The following is a 15,272-nucleotide window of genomic DNA, read 5'->3' on the forward strand; positions in this document are numbered from 1 at the left end:
TGACCCCAGTACCTCAGTTGAAAATGCAGAAATCACCGGTCTTCTGTGTCCTTCGCGCTGGGAGTTGGAGACAGGAGCTGTTCCTATTCGGCCATCTTGCTCCGCCCCTACATTCTAATTCTTACTATTTCTTTTCTTCCATTTACTTTGAATAATTTTCTCTTCTTTTTCTTGTTTCCCAAGGTGGAAGCTTAGGTGACTGATTTTAGATCTTTCTTCTAGTGTATGCATCCAATACTATAAGTTTCCCTATAAGCACTGCTTTCAATTCACCCTACACATTTTGATAAGGTATATTTTCAGTGTCATTCAGTTCAAAATATTCTTAGATTTCTCTTGAGCTTTCTTCTTTGACTCATGTGTTATTTAGAAGTGTGTTTAATCTCCACCTATTTTGAGATGTTCCAGTTATTTTTGTTATTATTTTTAGTTTAATTCCACTGTGGTCTGAGAGCAGATGGTTGTATGATTTCTATTAGTTTAAATTTGTCAAGAATCATTTTATGGTTCAAATTGTGGTCTCTATTGGTGAATGTTCCATGTAAGATTGAGAAGAATGTGCATTCTTCTGTTTTTAGATCAGTAGTCCATATGGATATATGTCCATTATATCCAGTTAATGGTATTGTTGAGTTCACCTTCATCCCTACTGATTTTCTGCCTGCTGAATCTGTCCATTACTGATAGAGGGATGTTGAAGATCCAACTCTACCAGTAGATTTATCTATTTCTCCTTGCAGTTCTAGCAGTTTTTGCCACACATACTTGTTGATTGTCTGCTGTTAGGTGCATACACATTAAGGACTGTTGCGTCTGTTTGAAAAATTGACCCCTTTATCATTATGTAATGTCCTTCTTTATCTTTGATAACTGTCCTTGCTTTGAAGTCTGCCATGTCTGGAAATTAATATAACTACTCTTGCTTTATTTTGATTAGTGTTAGCACGGTATATTTTTCTCCATCTCTCTACTCTTAATTTATGTGTGTCTTTATATTTAAAGTTGATTTCCTATAGACAACCTATAGTTGGGTCTTGTTTTTAGATCTACTCTGGTAATCTCTGTCTTAATTGATGCATTTAGACTACTGAAGTTAAAGTGATTTTTGGTATAGTTGGATTAGTATCTACCATATTTGTTACTATTTTCTATTTGCTGCCTTTGTTTTTTGTTACTATTTTTGTCTTCCACTCTTTTTCTACCCTTTGTGGTTTTAAATGAGCATTTTATAAGATTCCGTTTTCTCTCCTTTCTTAGCATATCAATTACACTTCTTTTTTACTTTTTTAGTGGTCGCCATAGAGTTTGCTATGTACATTTACAACTAATCCATGGCCACTTTCAAATGACACCATAGTGCTTCACTGATAGTGTATCTTACAATAACAAAACATCCAAATTCCTCCCTACTATCCCTTGTATTATTGCTGTCATTCATTTCACCTATATATAAGCATATATGTATATACTTTATATAAATACATAAACATATATTATTGCTATTATTATTTTGAACAAACTGTTGTCTGTCAGAACAACTAAGAATAAGGGAAATAAAAGTTTTACCTTCACTCACTCTTCTTTTGATATTCTTCCTTTCTTTATGTAGACCCAAGTTTCTGACCCATATGATTTTCCTTCTCCCTACAGAACTTCTTTCAGCATTTTTTGCAAATGCAGATCTACTGGCAATAAATTCTTTCCAGTTGTGTTTGACTGAGAAAGTCTTTATTTATCTTTCACTTTTAAAGGACTATTTCACATGGTAAAGAATTCTAAGTTAAGTGGGTTGTCTCAACACTGAACATTTCACTCCATTCCCTTCTTGTTTGCATGGTTTGTGAGGTGAAGTCACACATAATTCTTATTTTTTTCTCCTCCATAGACAAAGTGATTTTTCCCTCTGGCTTTTTCATAATTTATTTCTTCATCTTTGATTTTCAATAGTTTGAAAATTATATGCCTCAAGGTAGTTTTGGGGGCATTTATTCTACTTGGTGTTCTCTGAGCTTCCTGGATATGTGGTTTGATGTCTGACATAAATTTGGGAAAATTCTCTGTCATTATTATTTCAAATATTTCATTCCTTTCTCTCTTTTCATTCTGGTATTCCATTATACATATATGACACCTTTTGTTGTTGTCGTGACGTTTTGTTTTGTTTTTAGTTGTTTGTGTTGTCCCACAGTCTTATTCTGTTCTGACGTTTTTGTTTTGTTTTTAGTCTTGTTCTCTTTGCTCTGTAGTTTTGGAGGTTTCTATTGATTTGTCTGCAAGCTTAAAAATTATTTCCGCAGCCATGTCCTGTTTGCTAATAATCCCACCGTGGTTTTGATCTCTAGTACTTCTTTTTAGTTCTTTTTTAGGATTTCCATCTCTCTGCTTACATTGCCTATCTGTTTTTGCATGCTGCCTATTTTAGCCATTGGAGCCCTGAGCCTATTAATCATAATTGCTTTAAATTCCCAGTCTGATCATTCCTTCATTCCTGCCATGTCAGGTTCTGATGCTTGCTTTGTCTTTTTGAATGTTTTTTTGTCATTTACTATGACTTGTAATTTTTTCTCGATAGCTGTACATGATGTACGAAGTAAAAGGAACTGCTGTAAATGGGTCTTTATTAATGTGGTGTTACGGTGTGGGGAGGTCAAGTGTTCCACAGTCCTGTGTTTAGGTCTCACTTTTTAGTGAGTCTATGCCTCTGGATTGTGAACTTCACAAATGCTTCTTGGTTTTCCCTCTTGGACAAGATAGATGTAGTGGGCTAGAGTTGGGCACTTGTCCAGTTAGGCTCTGATTAAATCTCAGCACATCAGGTGAGGCTCTGGTTAAGTAGTTCCTCCTTCTTAAGAATAAGAGTGCTCTGGTGTATTTCAAAATGGTTCCTTTTCTTCTCTCCATTCTGGAAGCACAAGCAGATTTTTCCCTAATATTTACTATAGGAGCCTAGTTCAGCTCCTGGAGGTAAAACAAAAGTGGTGCTCCCTATAACGGGGTTCCCTAGGAGTTTTTAACTCTCAGACTTGGCCACATGGAGCCTCCAACAATTCATCAATTACAGTTCAAATCTTCCTACTTCAACACTAGTTCCTATGGCAGTTTCCATTCATGAGTCTCTGTTCCAGTAATCCATGACTCCTTGTATTTGCCTGTCTCCCCAATCTTGGGGGCAGAGATTTTCCCTATGTCTTCACCTCTCTTGTGGATCCCAGAAGAGCTATTGATTTTTCAGTCTGTTCAGTTTTGTACTTATTTTTAGGACAAAGTTGTGACTTCTAAGCTCCTTCCATGTGGAACCAGAAACCAGAAGTCAGATTTATCTACCCAGACTTTTCAGGGACACTGACTCTAAGCTCATTCTACTCCTTGGGGACCCATAATGTCACTATATGTTCTAGCTGTCTGAGTGGAGGCTTTATGGGGATTAAGTTATAAAAGGAAATTAGATCCAGTGACTGCACAAAACTATCTGTGGTTATATCCTCAGTTTTCTGAATGCATAGTTTGAGTAGATATACTTTAAAACTAGCAGAATCTGCACTGTTTTTCTGATTTCTGCAAAGATACAGGGGTAGAAATTCCATCACATCCTCAGTATACTTGCATATTTGTTTTATGAAAAGATGTATGTATTTGAGAGGTTAACAGTAGATTATAAACTTAATCAGGTGATAACTGCTAATGTGCAGGTTTCCAGATACATCCTCATTTACCAGAAGAAAATCAACACAGCTCCTGGTACCTCATAGGTAGTTACAGAACTAGGTAATGCTTTTATCTCTACCTCAATAAGCAGAAACCGCTGGAAGCAGTTTTCTGTCATCTAGCAGAGATGCCATTAAAGCCTCACTGTCTTATTTCAGGGATATCAACCTCTTTGGCTGTCATACTCCCATAGGATATCATTTCGATGACATAAGGCTGAATGTATGTAGTGGGCAAGAACTGAAGGTATCTTAGCTGCCTTGATAAGTCACATGCATGTCACAGTATGGGAGACAGAATCCATGAAAATTCAGAGACCAGCCACCTCAATGAAGTTTCTAAGGGCCCCGAAGTCTGCGCATTTCAGAGAAATTCCTTCCATGTAAAAGAGAAATGTTGTACCTTGCACTCTTTGTAACCAAAAAGGGGCAGAAGTCTGCTATGCTGCTTTGGTGGCGACATAGAGGACATGTGTATGTGCTGCAAAGCATTCGGTATAGTGTCACATATGAGTCAGGCCCAGATTAAGGGAAGACTCTGCAACTTCTCCAAACTGATGCCACGTGGGGCTCTGTTTCAGCAGATCTAAAGGTACTCGAAGCATGTACAGCAGATTCAAATGCTGTAGAGTGCCTTTGGTACACTCCAATACAGGCCTCCAGTGCTTTAGAGTAGAGCCATGTCTTCTTCAAACAGTAGCTAATCTCCTTTGGAAAACAGCTCTTGGTTAACTTTTATCTCAGTTTACCTTGGTTTATTTTTACCTACCTTTTACTTTTAGAGACTTAAATTTTGATCAAAGAACATCAAGTGATCATCAGACCTAAAGTGGGTGTTATCTAACGTACCAAACAATAAAGTTGAACAAGTGCAAGCATACTCCATTATCAAAAGAAGTAGTCTATAAGAGACAAGCCTCAAGTAGGCTGTGAATAAGCAGGTAGATTGTATGAACAGATGGCTCATATTCTCAGGGCATCTTTGTCTTTCCCATTTCTTCCTCAGATTATACCCATGGACTCTGGAGGAGTTCCCTATCACCAGCTGACTGAGGAAGAAAACATTCAAATTTGGTTTAGAGATGGTTCCTCATGTTGGCACCACCTGGAAGTGAAAAGCTGAATAATATCCCACAAAGGGATGGCTTTGACATAGAAAGAAATCTTCACAGTGAGTCAAATTTCCAGAAATATATCTATCTAATTTTCTACTTTTTGGAAAAGGAAAAATGGTAAGACACGTTGAACTACACCAAATTATGTGTAGCAACTAACTGTTGGCCTGGATGATAAGGTACTTGAAAAAAATAAAACTGGAGGATTGGTGACAAGGAGGTCTGGAGAAAAGGTGATGGATGTACCTCTCAGAATGGATAGAGAGCATGAGACTATCTTCATCCCACTTGAATAAAAACCAAAGGGCGTATCCCACAAAATGGCTCTTGCTAATCAGAGGACTAAGAGAACTCTATAGGAAGTGGGCATGATATCAGGAATGGAGGTCATGAATAGGCTAAACAGCATAGGCTTCCCATCGCCAAGGCTTATATGCCTGTCATTACTGCTGAGTCCTCAGTTGGCCAACACCCTGGATCAACAGTGAGCTTTCATCATAACACAATAGTCCAAGGAGACCAGCCATCCACCAAGTAAGAGGTTGAGGATTAATTCCTTTTACTAGGGTGGCTAGCAGCAATCTGTCTACATTATGATTAGCACCCAGTTATCCTAGATATGGATTTACCATCTCTGCCCACATAGTTCTGCCAGTATCACCATCTGTGGACTTACTCACTATTATGGTATTCCACACAATATTGCCTGCCAAGAAGTGAGACAAGAGACTCACCCCACAGAATTCATCAATCTTACCGTGTATCCCATCAGCCCAGACATGTTTCAGCTGTTCCACCTACCGAGTAAGTTAATAACACCATCATTGTAGCAAGCAAAAAGTTTGATAAGATCTTTGAAAAGAAGCATAAATGCTGCATTTATGACACCATTTGTTAGTTCATTTGGATGCACCTAGAAAAACAGAAAAAATTAATATTAGCTGCATATCAAGTCTTAATTTTTCTTGAATCACATTAAAATGTCTCGAATGACTACTAAGAAATTCATGAATATTCTACAAACGTTGGCAATTCATTTAGTAACCCCACCAATATCAAAAGATGGACTACATATGTTTTTGCTTCAATTTAAATCAATGAAATTAGTCTTATGAATTAAAAGACAGATATATGTGCATATATATATGTCTTTATATAGATTAATCCATAGATTATTCAAATTTAACTTTTGAACATCTGGTGTTTTGTTACTTTTACTGTTATGTTACATTTCTTCCACTTCTCCTATCTAATAGTTTCTGTGAAAGAATTCAGGCTCCAGGGTCCTGCAATGACTCAGTGTGGAAGAAAAGCATGGGGAATACCTTAGTCAGCTACCTCTAAAATAACTCTAGAGACTCATAACTGTTCATCCATTCAAAACTACTATAATCATCAACACAAAGGTGTGTAATTTCTCCCTATTCCTCAATCCTTTTATTTTTCCCTTTATGACTTTCTCTTTCAAGACAGAACCCTTACTAAGGGCAAGGAAAGTAAAGAAAAATAAATGAAAAAAAAGAAAAACAAGTTAAAAGGCAATTCGACAGATACTTAGTGAAGTCTTTATTGTAAAATCTGTTAAAAAATAAGATGGTTTGCTGCTTTTACGAAATTTCACAGGAGTTAGGTGTTGTGATTAGCACCCAATTATAGACTAAACCATACAATCGTAACAGAGACACTAAGTTACTAAAATTTGAGGAAAATCTTTGTTGTAGGCAACTACCAAAATACAAAAAGGCTGAACAATATGAGTTAAGAATGTCTCTACATGTCAAAATATTTTATTTTCATGAATCAGATTTCAGATTTTTTTTTTTTTTTTTTGAGACAGGGTCTCACTCTGTTGTCCAGACTGGAGTGCAGTGGCATGATCTCAGTTCACTACTGCTACCTCCGCCTCCCAGGTTCAAGCGATCCTCTCACCTCAGCCTCCCAAGTAGCTAGGATTACAGGCATGCACCACCACACCTGGCTAATTTTTTTTTTTTTTCGGTATTTTTAGTAGAGACAGGGTTTCACCATGTTGGCCAGGCTGTTCTCAAACTCCTGACCTCAAGTGATCTGCCCGCCTTGGCCTCCCAAAGTTTGGGATAAGAGGTGTGAGCCATGCCCGGCCTCAAGACTCTTCAAAATTAATTTTTTTATTTTAAGATAACTCTAAATTTACATGCAGTGTAAGAAGGAACACAGAAATATCCCATATACCATTTACCCAGTTTATCCTAGTGGTAACATCCTATAAAACTATAGTACAATATCATAACCAGGATACTGACAATGAAACAATTCACTAATTTATCTAAGATTAAACACAATTCTTTGGTGGATAGTGTGATTTAAGCAATCCGCATAAAATGGTTTCTAGGCCAGGCGTGGTGGCTCATGCCTGTAATCCCAGAACTTTGGGAGGCCAAGGCAGGCAGATCATGAGGTAAGGAGATCGAGACCATCCTGGCTAGCACAGTGAGATGCCATCTCTACTGAAAATACAGAAAATTGGCCAGGCGTGATGGAGGGTGCCTATAGTACCAGCTGCTTAGGAGGCTGATGCAGTAGAATGGTGTGAACCCGACAGGCGGAGCTTGCAGTGAGCGGAGATTGCGCCACTGCACTTCAGCCTGGGTGACAGAATGAGACTCCATCTCAAAAATAAAATAAAATAAAATATTTCTAACAGCAGGTCAAGTTATTTAGCTGCCTGAAGGCACATCTTGGAGATACTTCATCCTGTCAAGTACAATAGGAAGCTACTATCCTACTCAGAACATGAAGTTCCAAGAATGTACCATTCATATTTTTCCTTGACGCATGTAAACACCTGGTAAACTCCTTAGAAAAATCAGGGGGAACCTAAATAATCCTTACCGAGCTTAACAGCCTGAACTAAGTATTCATCTAAATGAAGAAGATCTACAGTTGCTTCCCAAGGAAATCTTTGGATTTACCTGTAGCCCATCTTCAAATGAAAGATAACATTGATTGTGTAAGAAACATTTTCTAGTGAGATACATACATCAAATTCAAGTAGTGCATCAATTTGTCCCTGCAGTATTGGCATACTCTTTAGTAGCTTTTCAGGAGCCATTGTCCTCATTACACCATCAGCCCTACAGTAAAAAAAAAAAAAAAAAAAAAGATACAATTTCATTGGATATGGACAATTCAAGACCATATGCATTGTTCTAAGCTGTTCCCCCATACCACCCCGTTTCCTTATTAATCCTGTGGAATCAATTTGAGGCATTACAAGGTTGTAGTCGTTTCCTCCCCCTATCTATTATCTATTCTTATTCCACTGCACAGGCAATGCTTGTTTATTTTCTATCTGTACTGTCCTTAGGAAGAAAGCAATGTGGTCTGGATAAAAGAGGCAAGTTGCATTTCGGAATGGATTTTTCTAACTCTGTAATAAAAGTAATAGTGTTGAAAAGTATGTTTTCTTCTCTTTCTTTTTCTTTTTCTTTTTTTTCTTTTTTTCTTTTTTTTTTTGAGATAGTCTCCCTCTGTCACCCAAACTGGAGTGCAACGGCATGATCATAGCTCACTGTAATCTCAAACTCCTGGGCACAAGTGATTCTCCTGCCTCAGCCTCATGAGTAGCTGGAACTACAGATGCATGCCACCACATCCGGTTAATTTTTAAAAAATTTGTTTTGGTAGGGATGGGAATCTCACTATGTTGCCCAGGCTGGTCTTGAACTCCTGACCTCACAGTCCTCCCTCCATGATCTACCAAAGTGCTGAGACTATAGCCATGAGCCACTTTGCCCAAAAAAATAAACTTTCTAAAAAGCTAGGTTTTTTTCTTTTTTTGAGAAAGAGAAAACATGTCTGAGAGGTTTATAAAACGTATATGACTTGGAATACAGGGTTTATGCTATTAACCATCAAGGGAAGACAAATGCATGCTGATAAGAACACTTTTCCCAAACAAAGGTAAGAGTTTAGCTACGGAAAATGAGATTGAAGGTTAATGCTGATGTCAGAGGGTGCACTGCCCCATCTCCACCTTCAGGTCTCTTAGCAAGCCCTTGTATCCAGTGATGGTGATGGTTGAGGAGCAGCAGTACAACTTTCAGGGTCTCTCCCAGACCAACAGTGGAGAAAGCAACCCGAAGTGTCCACATGTGTTCATACAGGTGGGCAGAAGTTTCTAGGAAGGCCATGGACCTATTGTAGAGGTCACAATGCAGCTGGGAACATCAGCAATGGTTGCGCGGTGCCATGTAAGAAGTTAGAGGAAGGCATATGAGCTAGAATCATCTCTCGTGAGAAGAGGGTGAAGGAAAACACCTACTATAATAAAGTATTCATCTACAATAAATTATTTTCAATATGCAAGTTGATGTTTTTCACCACTATGGTAAAAAAAAGTAGCCCAAAACTAAGGTTAGGTTAGCCATTGCAAAAATAAAGTTACATCTTTTTGTGTGGATTCTTGAGACTAAAATATTAAAGCTGCTCTAGTACCTTGCATTATTTCAAATGAGGAACAGATATAAGATATGCACAAATATGTGGCTGAATGCTTCTGACTAGATTTATACATCTATTTAGAGGGAAATAAATGGTAATTATAGATAAAATTCAAGTGTTTCTGTTTCAATGAGGTTTTCTTAATTGGTAGTATTAACAATTAGTTTGATTATGGTGTGTGTGTTTATGTACGTGTTTTCTAGGATGATACTATCCCTCAAAAACAGATCAAAGTTCAGATTCACCTCAATCAAAAAACATTCATATAGCTATTGTCTATTTTCCATCTTTTTTTTTTTTTTTCTTTTTTTTAGACACAGGGTCTTAGAGACAGGGTTGCCGAGGTAGAGTGCAGTGGCACAAACGTAGCTCACTGTAGCCTCAGTCTCCTGGGATCAAGCAATCCTCCTGCCTTAGCCTCCCGAACAGCTGGTACTATAGGCATGCACCACCACACCTAATTTGTTTGATTTTTAGTAGAGAGAAAGTATCACTACATTGCCCAGGCTGGTCTTTAACTCCTCCATTGCCCAGGCTGTTCTTTAACTCCTGAGCTCAAATGATCCTCCCAGGTTGGCCTCCCAAAGTACGGGGATTACAGGTATCACTGTGCCAGGTCAAATTGCTATTGTCACCTACAGTCACTATACTTTTAAGTGAATCTTGTCTTACTTCCCTACTTCGTAAATTATTTGAAGGTACATACATGTTTAAAAATTTTGAGTTAATTTTAACAAATAAAATGTTACATAATTTGTCCTGGGGTTAGAGAGAAGAAAAAAATGTGATAGCATATAAACTGAGAAGCAAATCAGAGTTTTTTGCATGAAGATATAAATAAAATAATGCATATTGCAACTTCAAGGCTAACTCCTACAATATTATTTATTGAGTTTCTTTTTTTAGGTTATTGTAAACTGGGCCTTCAAGAAAATTAGCTGGCATTTAAGCTTAGTTAAAATAAATCAAGTATGCCTCAAGGACTTATTCTCCTCTAATAAATATAAGAAAGACAAAAACATACCCTTTCTTCACCCTGGCAAAATCAAAGGCCATCTGTCTGTAAGAAAAAGCCTTTTCATTCAAATATCTACTATAGCGCCTTATGAAGGTAGACATATCATAACCTGGGGGAGTGGAAAGAAGAAATAAAACGAATTAATAAAACACCTTCAACTGTGCTTTGCATACTACTATTTTTTTTACTCTCTAAATGGTGATAGTCCTAGGATAGGGTCAATAACTGTGTCAGACCCCATTTAAAATCCTGCTTCTTGGCAAAAATACTTTTGACATGAGGCATTCCAGGATGACTCAATTACTTATTCCACCATTCCAGTACATAATATGTTTTTAAATTTTCCTTGAATTTTTGTTCATTTTTCAAATAATAGCCAGTTTCAGATTTAATTCATGCAGCCATCTGATAATGTTCCATTTGCTTGATGTGCTTGCTTTACACATAACAGATAAACAGTGAATATGATCAATGAACAAATGAATGCAGTTCAAACCCTATTAATCCACACAAAAAATTTATTTAAGACTGGAATCATTTTTTTTAATTGAGAAGGCATCGTTTATTTCATTGTCTCCTGTACCTTCATAAAAAACAACCGTGGGTCTAGCACACCCACTGTTACTTTTAAAGGTAAACGTGTGGTAAAAATCCCCAAAATAAACTTTATATATATTTTATATGCTGAGTTGTCTATAAATATTTTAAAGCTATATTTAAATATAATTATTTTTACATTCTTAAATATTCAATGAAGCTATCAGTTGCAATGATTTTGGATTAATAGTCTCACTTCAAAAATCAAAGCATTGGCAAAAGATTATAAAATACAATTATTCTCACCATGGGATCCACTTTTGTCCAAAAAATTGCTGAGATTGAATAGTGTATTTCTAGAAGCCAAATACTGAATAAATCTCTGAAAAACAAAAATTAGAATTAAATACACATATGCTTAAATCATACCTTTAAACAATTTCTGATACTAAAGGGATTTTTTTTTTTTTTTGACAAATTCTCATTGTGATCTCTTTTGCTCAGTTATAAAGTTTCCTTGAATGCTGAATGTCTCTGAGAGGAAAAAAAGCTTTGTGAATTAGAATTAAATTGTATGATCTTTCATTTCTGCACATAATGGAAATACTACAATTTATTAGGATTCAGTAGGCATCCTACATAAAATTGGTAATTTTAATTTTATCAGTGTTTTCCAAAATAAACATCTTATGAATGCAATTTTCACTCAAAGATTCAAAGGAATCTTTCCTATGGGAAAAATAATTCTATTGTTCTTTCTTCTAACATTTTTGCTTAAAAATAGGTTTACATGATATATCCATCTCTTGAACCTATAATTTTAACACAGGCATGTCTCATTTTATTGAGCTTTATTTTTATTGCACTTTTTGCAAATTGAAGATTTGTGGCAACCCAGGGATAAGCCAGTCTATCACTGCTCACTTTGTGTCACATTTTGGTAATTCCCACAATATTTCAAACTTTTTCATTATTATATCTGTTTTGGTGATCTGTCATCAGTGATCTTTGATGTTACTAATGTAATTGTTTTGAGGTGCCACAAACTGTGCCCATAAATAATGGCAAACTTAATCAGTAAATGTTGCGTATGTTCTGACTGCACCACCGCTGGTTGTTTCCCTGACTTTCTCCCTCTCCTCAGGCCTCCTTATTCTCTGAGATACAACAATATTGAAATTAAGCCAACTAATAACCCTACAATGATCTCTAGATATTCAAGTGAAAGGAAGAGTCACACATCTCTCACTTTAACGCAAGAGCTAGAAGTGATTAAGCTTAGTGAGAGTGGCATGTCGAAAGCTGAGAAAGGCCAAAAGCTAGCTCTCCTGTACAGCCAGTTAGTCAAGTTGTAAATATAAAGGAGAAGTCTTGAAGAAAATTAAAAGTGCTACCTTAGTGAACACACAAATGATAAGAAAGTGAAATAGCTTTCTTGCTGATACGGAGAATGTTTGAGTGGTTTGGATAAAAGATCAAACCAGCTACAACATTCCCTTAAGCCAAAGCCTAATTCAGAGCAAGGCCCCAACTTTTTTTCAATTCTAGGAAGGCTGAGAAAGGTGAGGAAACTGCAGAAGGAAAGTTTGATGCTAGCAGAGGTTAGTTCATGAAGCAAAGAAGTCATCTCCACAATATAAAAGTACAAGGTGAAGCAGGAAGTGCTAATGAAGAAGCTGTAGCAAGTTATCCAGAAGATCTAGCTGAGATAATTCATGAAGGTGGCTACACGAAACAGATTTTCAATGTAAGCAAAGCAGCCTTCTATTGGAAGAAGATGCCATCTAGAACTTTCTTTTCTAGAAAGGAGAATATAGTACCTGACTTCAAAACTTCAAAAGACAGCCTGACTCTCTTGTTAGGGGCTAAGGTAGCTGATGACATGAAGTGGAGGTCAAGGCTGATTTACCATTCTGAAAATCTAGGGTCCTTAAGAATTACACTAAACCTACTCTGCCCGTGCTCTATAAATGGAACAACAAAGCCTGGATGACAGCACATCTGTTTACAGAATGGTTTACTGAATATTCGAAGCCCACTGTTGAGACTTACTGCTCAGAAAAGAAAGATTCCTTTCAAAATATTACTGCTCATTGACATGCACCTTGTCACCATAAGAGCTTTGATGGAGATGTACGGAGAGATGCATGTTGTTTTCATGACTGCTAACACAACACTCATTGTGCAGCCCATGAATCAAGGAGTAATTTTTACTTTCAAGTCTTGTTATTTAAGAAATACATTTTGTAAGGCTATAGCTACTATAGATAGTGATTCCTCTGATGGATGTGAGCAAAGTAAATTGAAAACCTGCTAGAAAAGATTCACCATTCTAGATGCCATTAAAACATTTGTGATTCATGGGAGGACATGCAGTTACCAACATTAGCAGGAATCTGGAAGAAGAGCATTTCAGCCCCTATGGATGACTTCGAGGGATTCAAGACCAGTAGAGGAAGTAACTGCAGATGTGTGGGAAAATAGCAAGATAACTAGAATTAGACATGGAGCCTGAAGATGGGACTGAATTGCTATAATCTCTTGATAAAACTTGAATGGATGAGGAGTTGCTTCTTATGGATGAGAAAGAAAGTGGTTTATTGAGATAAAATCTTCTCCTGGTAAAGATACTGTGAACATTGTTAAAATAACAACAAAGGGTACAGAAATTACATAAACAGCTGATAAAGCAGTAGCAAGGTCTGAGAGATTAACTCCAATTTTGAAAGAAGTTCTGCTGTAGATAAAATGCTATCAAAGGGCATTGAATGCTACAGAGAAATCTTTTGTAAAAGGAAGAGTCAATTGATGTGGCAAACTTCACTGTTGTCTTAATTTAAGAAATTTCTGCAGTTACTTCAGCAACCACCATCCTAATCAGTCAGCAGCCATCAACATCAGGGCAAGACCTTCTAGCAGCAAAGATTACAACTCACTGAAGGCTCAGATGATCATTTGATAATCATTTTTTTAGCAATAAAGGATTTTAAAATTAAGATATGTACTTTTTTAGACATAATACTATTGTACACTTAGAGTACAGTATAAGTGTAAATTAACTTTTACATGCACTGGGAAACCAAAACATTTGTGTGACTCACTTTATTGCAATATAAGGGTTTTTTTTGCAGTGGTCTGGAATCAAACCTGCAATATCTCTGAGGTATACCTATACTTCATATCTCTAAGACAATGTCTAGCTTAAAGTTTATTTTTTGTTAAATAACTAAGGAGAAGATTAAACTTGTATTCTAGATGATCTGGAACTGTGTATTTCCTTTTCTTTTTCTCTGAATTAGTGAAAATTCAAAGAGCCTTAAATCATCACCATGCTATTCCTAAAAGCCTCCTTCCTCCATCAAAAAAAGTGAAAAGTTTACTTAGTTTACCTCATTTCCATGCACCATGAGATGATGTGTTGTCACTAAAGCCTTAAACACAACCACCCAGCTACTGTTTGTTGCCCGCTCAAAGAGAGTGTCGGCCATCTGAGGAATATTAACATTGGTCTCGTTGGTAGCCTGGATCAAATCTATGAAAATAGAAGATATTAATCAATGATATTAACAATTATATACAAAAATTCATTTCAAACTTGGAACATATAAACCTGTTTACTAAAATATGACCTCAAAAGTACTTTGATAACAGCTGATAACAAAATTTAAAAAAATTAAACTGTAATATTTTACCCATGGACATGTACATATATTATTTACCCAATATATTTATTTATTCTTGAGTATATTTTGCTTAATTTCATTCTGTACTCTCTTCTGAATTTACCTGTCTGCTGGTACTTATGCCATTTTTAAAATTATAAACTCCAGGAAGGCTAAGCCTCATATATTTAATCTTCTTTGTTACTGCTATAAGCACAATGTCTCAAATGTGGGCATTTATTCAATATGCCATTTGAAGGCAATAACATAAATGTACTCTTCAAACTTAATAGCTAAAAGTATATCTCATTTGGATTTGAACTTTGAAAGGTGCTAGTAAATACACTTTTCACATGAGTGGCAGAATGAGGTCAAATATTAAAAGAGAAAAGAATTCTACACACATGTAAGCTTTCGTAGAACATGCATACATTAAATTACTATAATTTGACCTGAGTTTATAAGAGAGTAAACCTTTATAACATATTCACTGTTCACATCTACATATTATGAGTCCAGGTGTATTTTCTTTTATTTTTTTTTTGAGACAGAGTCTCATTCTGTCACCCAGGATGGAGTGCAGTGGCGTGATCTCCGCTCACTGCAAGCTCTGCCTCCTAGGTTCATGCCATTCTCCTGCCTCAGCCTTCCGAGTACCCGGGACTACAGGTGCCCACCACCACGCCCAGCTAAATTTTGTATCTTTAGTAGAGACAGGGTTTCACCGTGTTAGCCAGGATGGTCTTGATCTTCT

At 36.6% G+C, this 15,272-nt stretch overlaps 1 protein-coding gene across 6 annotated transcripts in view; it reads right to left on the bottom strand.

Annotated features, from left to right (window-relative positions):
• Window positions 1-15,272, bottom strand: part of SNAP91 (synaptosomal-associated protein, 91kDa) — a 168,701-nt gene that overhangs the window by 109,728 nt on the left and 43,701 nt on the right. For 5 of the 6 annotated variants that reach the window (XM_011953483.1, XM_011953481.1, XM_011953480.1 and 2 more), the window contains exons 3-7: window positions 14,246-14,388; window positions 11,163-11,238; window positions 10,326-10,428; window positions 7,839-7,932; window positions 5,621-5,732 (exon numbers count right to left, since the gene is read on the bottom strand). In XM_011953483.1, the coding sequence (XP_011808873.1) occupies window positions 5,621-5,732; window positions 7,839-7,932; window positions 10,326-10,428; window positions 11,163-11,238; window positions 14,246-14,388 (528 nt within the window). The remainder of the gene's footprint in view (window positions 1-5,620; window positions 5,733-7,838; window positions 7,933-10,325; window positions 10,429-11,162; window positions 11,239-14,245; window positions 14,389-15,272) is intronic. The other variant, XM_011953482.1, reaches the window with a different exon arrangement.

This window comes from Colobus angolensis, unplaced genomic scaffold, assembly GCF_000951035.1.
Source record: "Colobus angolensis palliatus isolate OR3802 unplaced genomic scaffold, Cang.pa_1.0 Scaffold362, whole genome shotgun sequence".
Lineage (NCBI taxonomy): Eukaryota > Metazoa > Chordata > Mammalia > Primates > Cercopithecidae > Colobus > Colobus angolensis.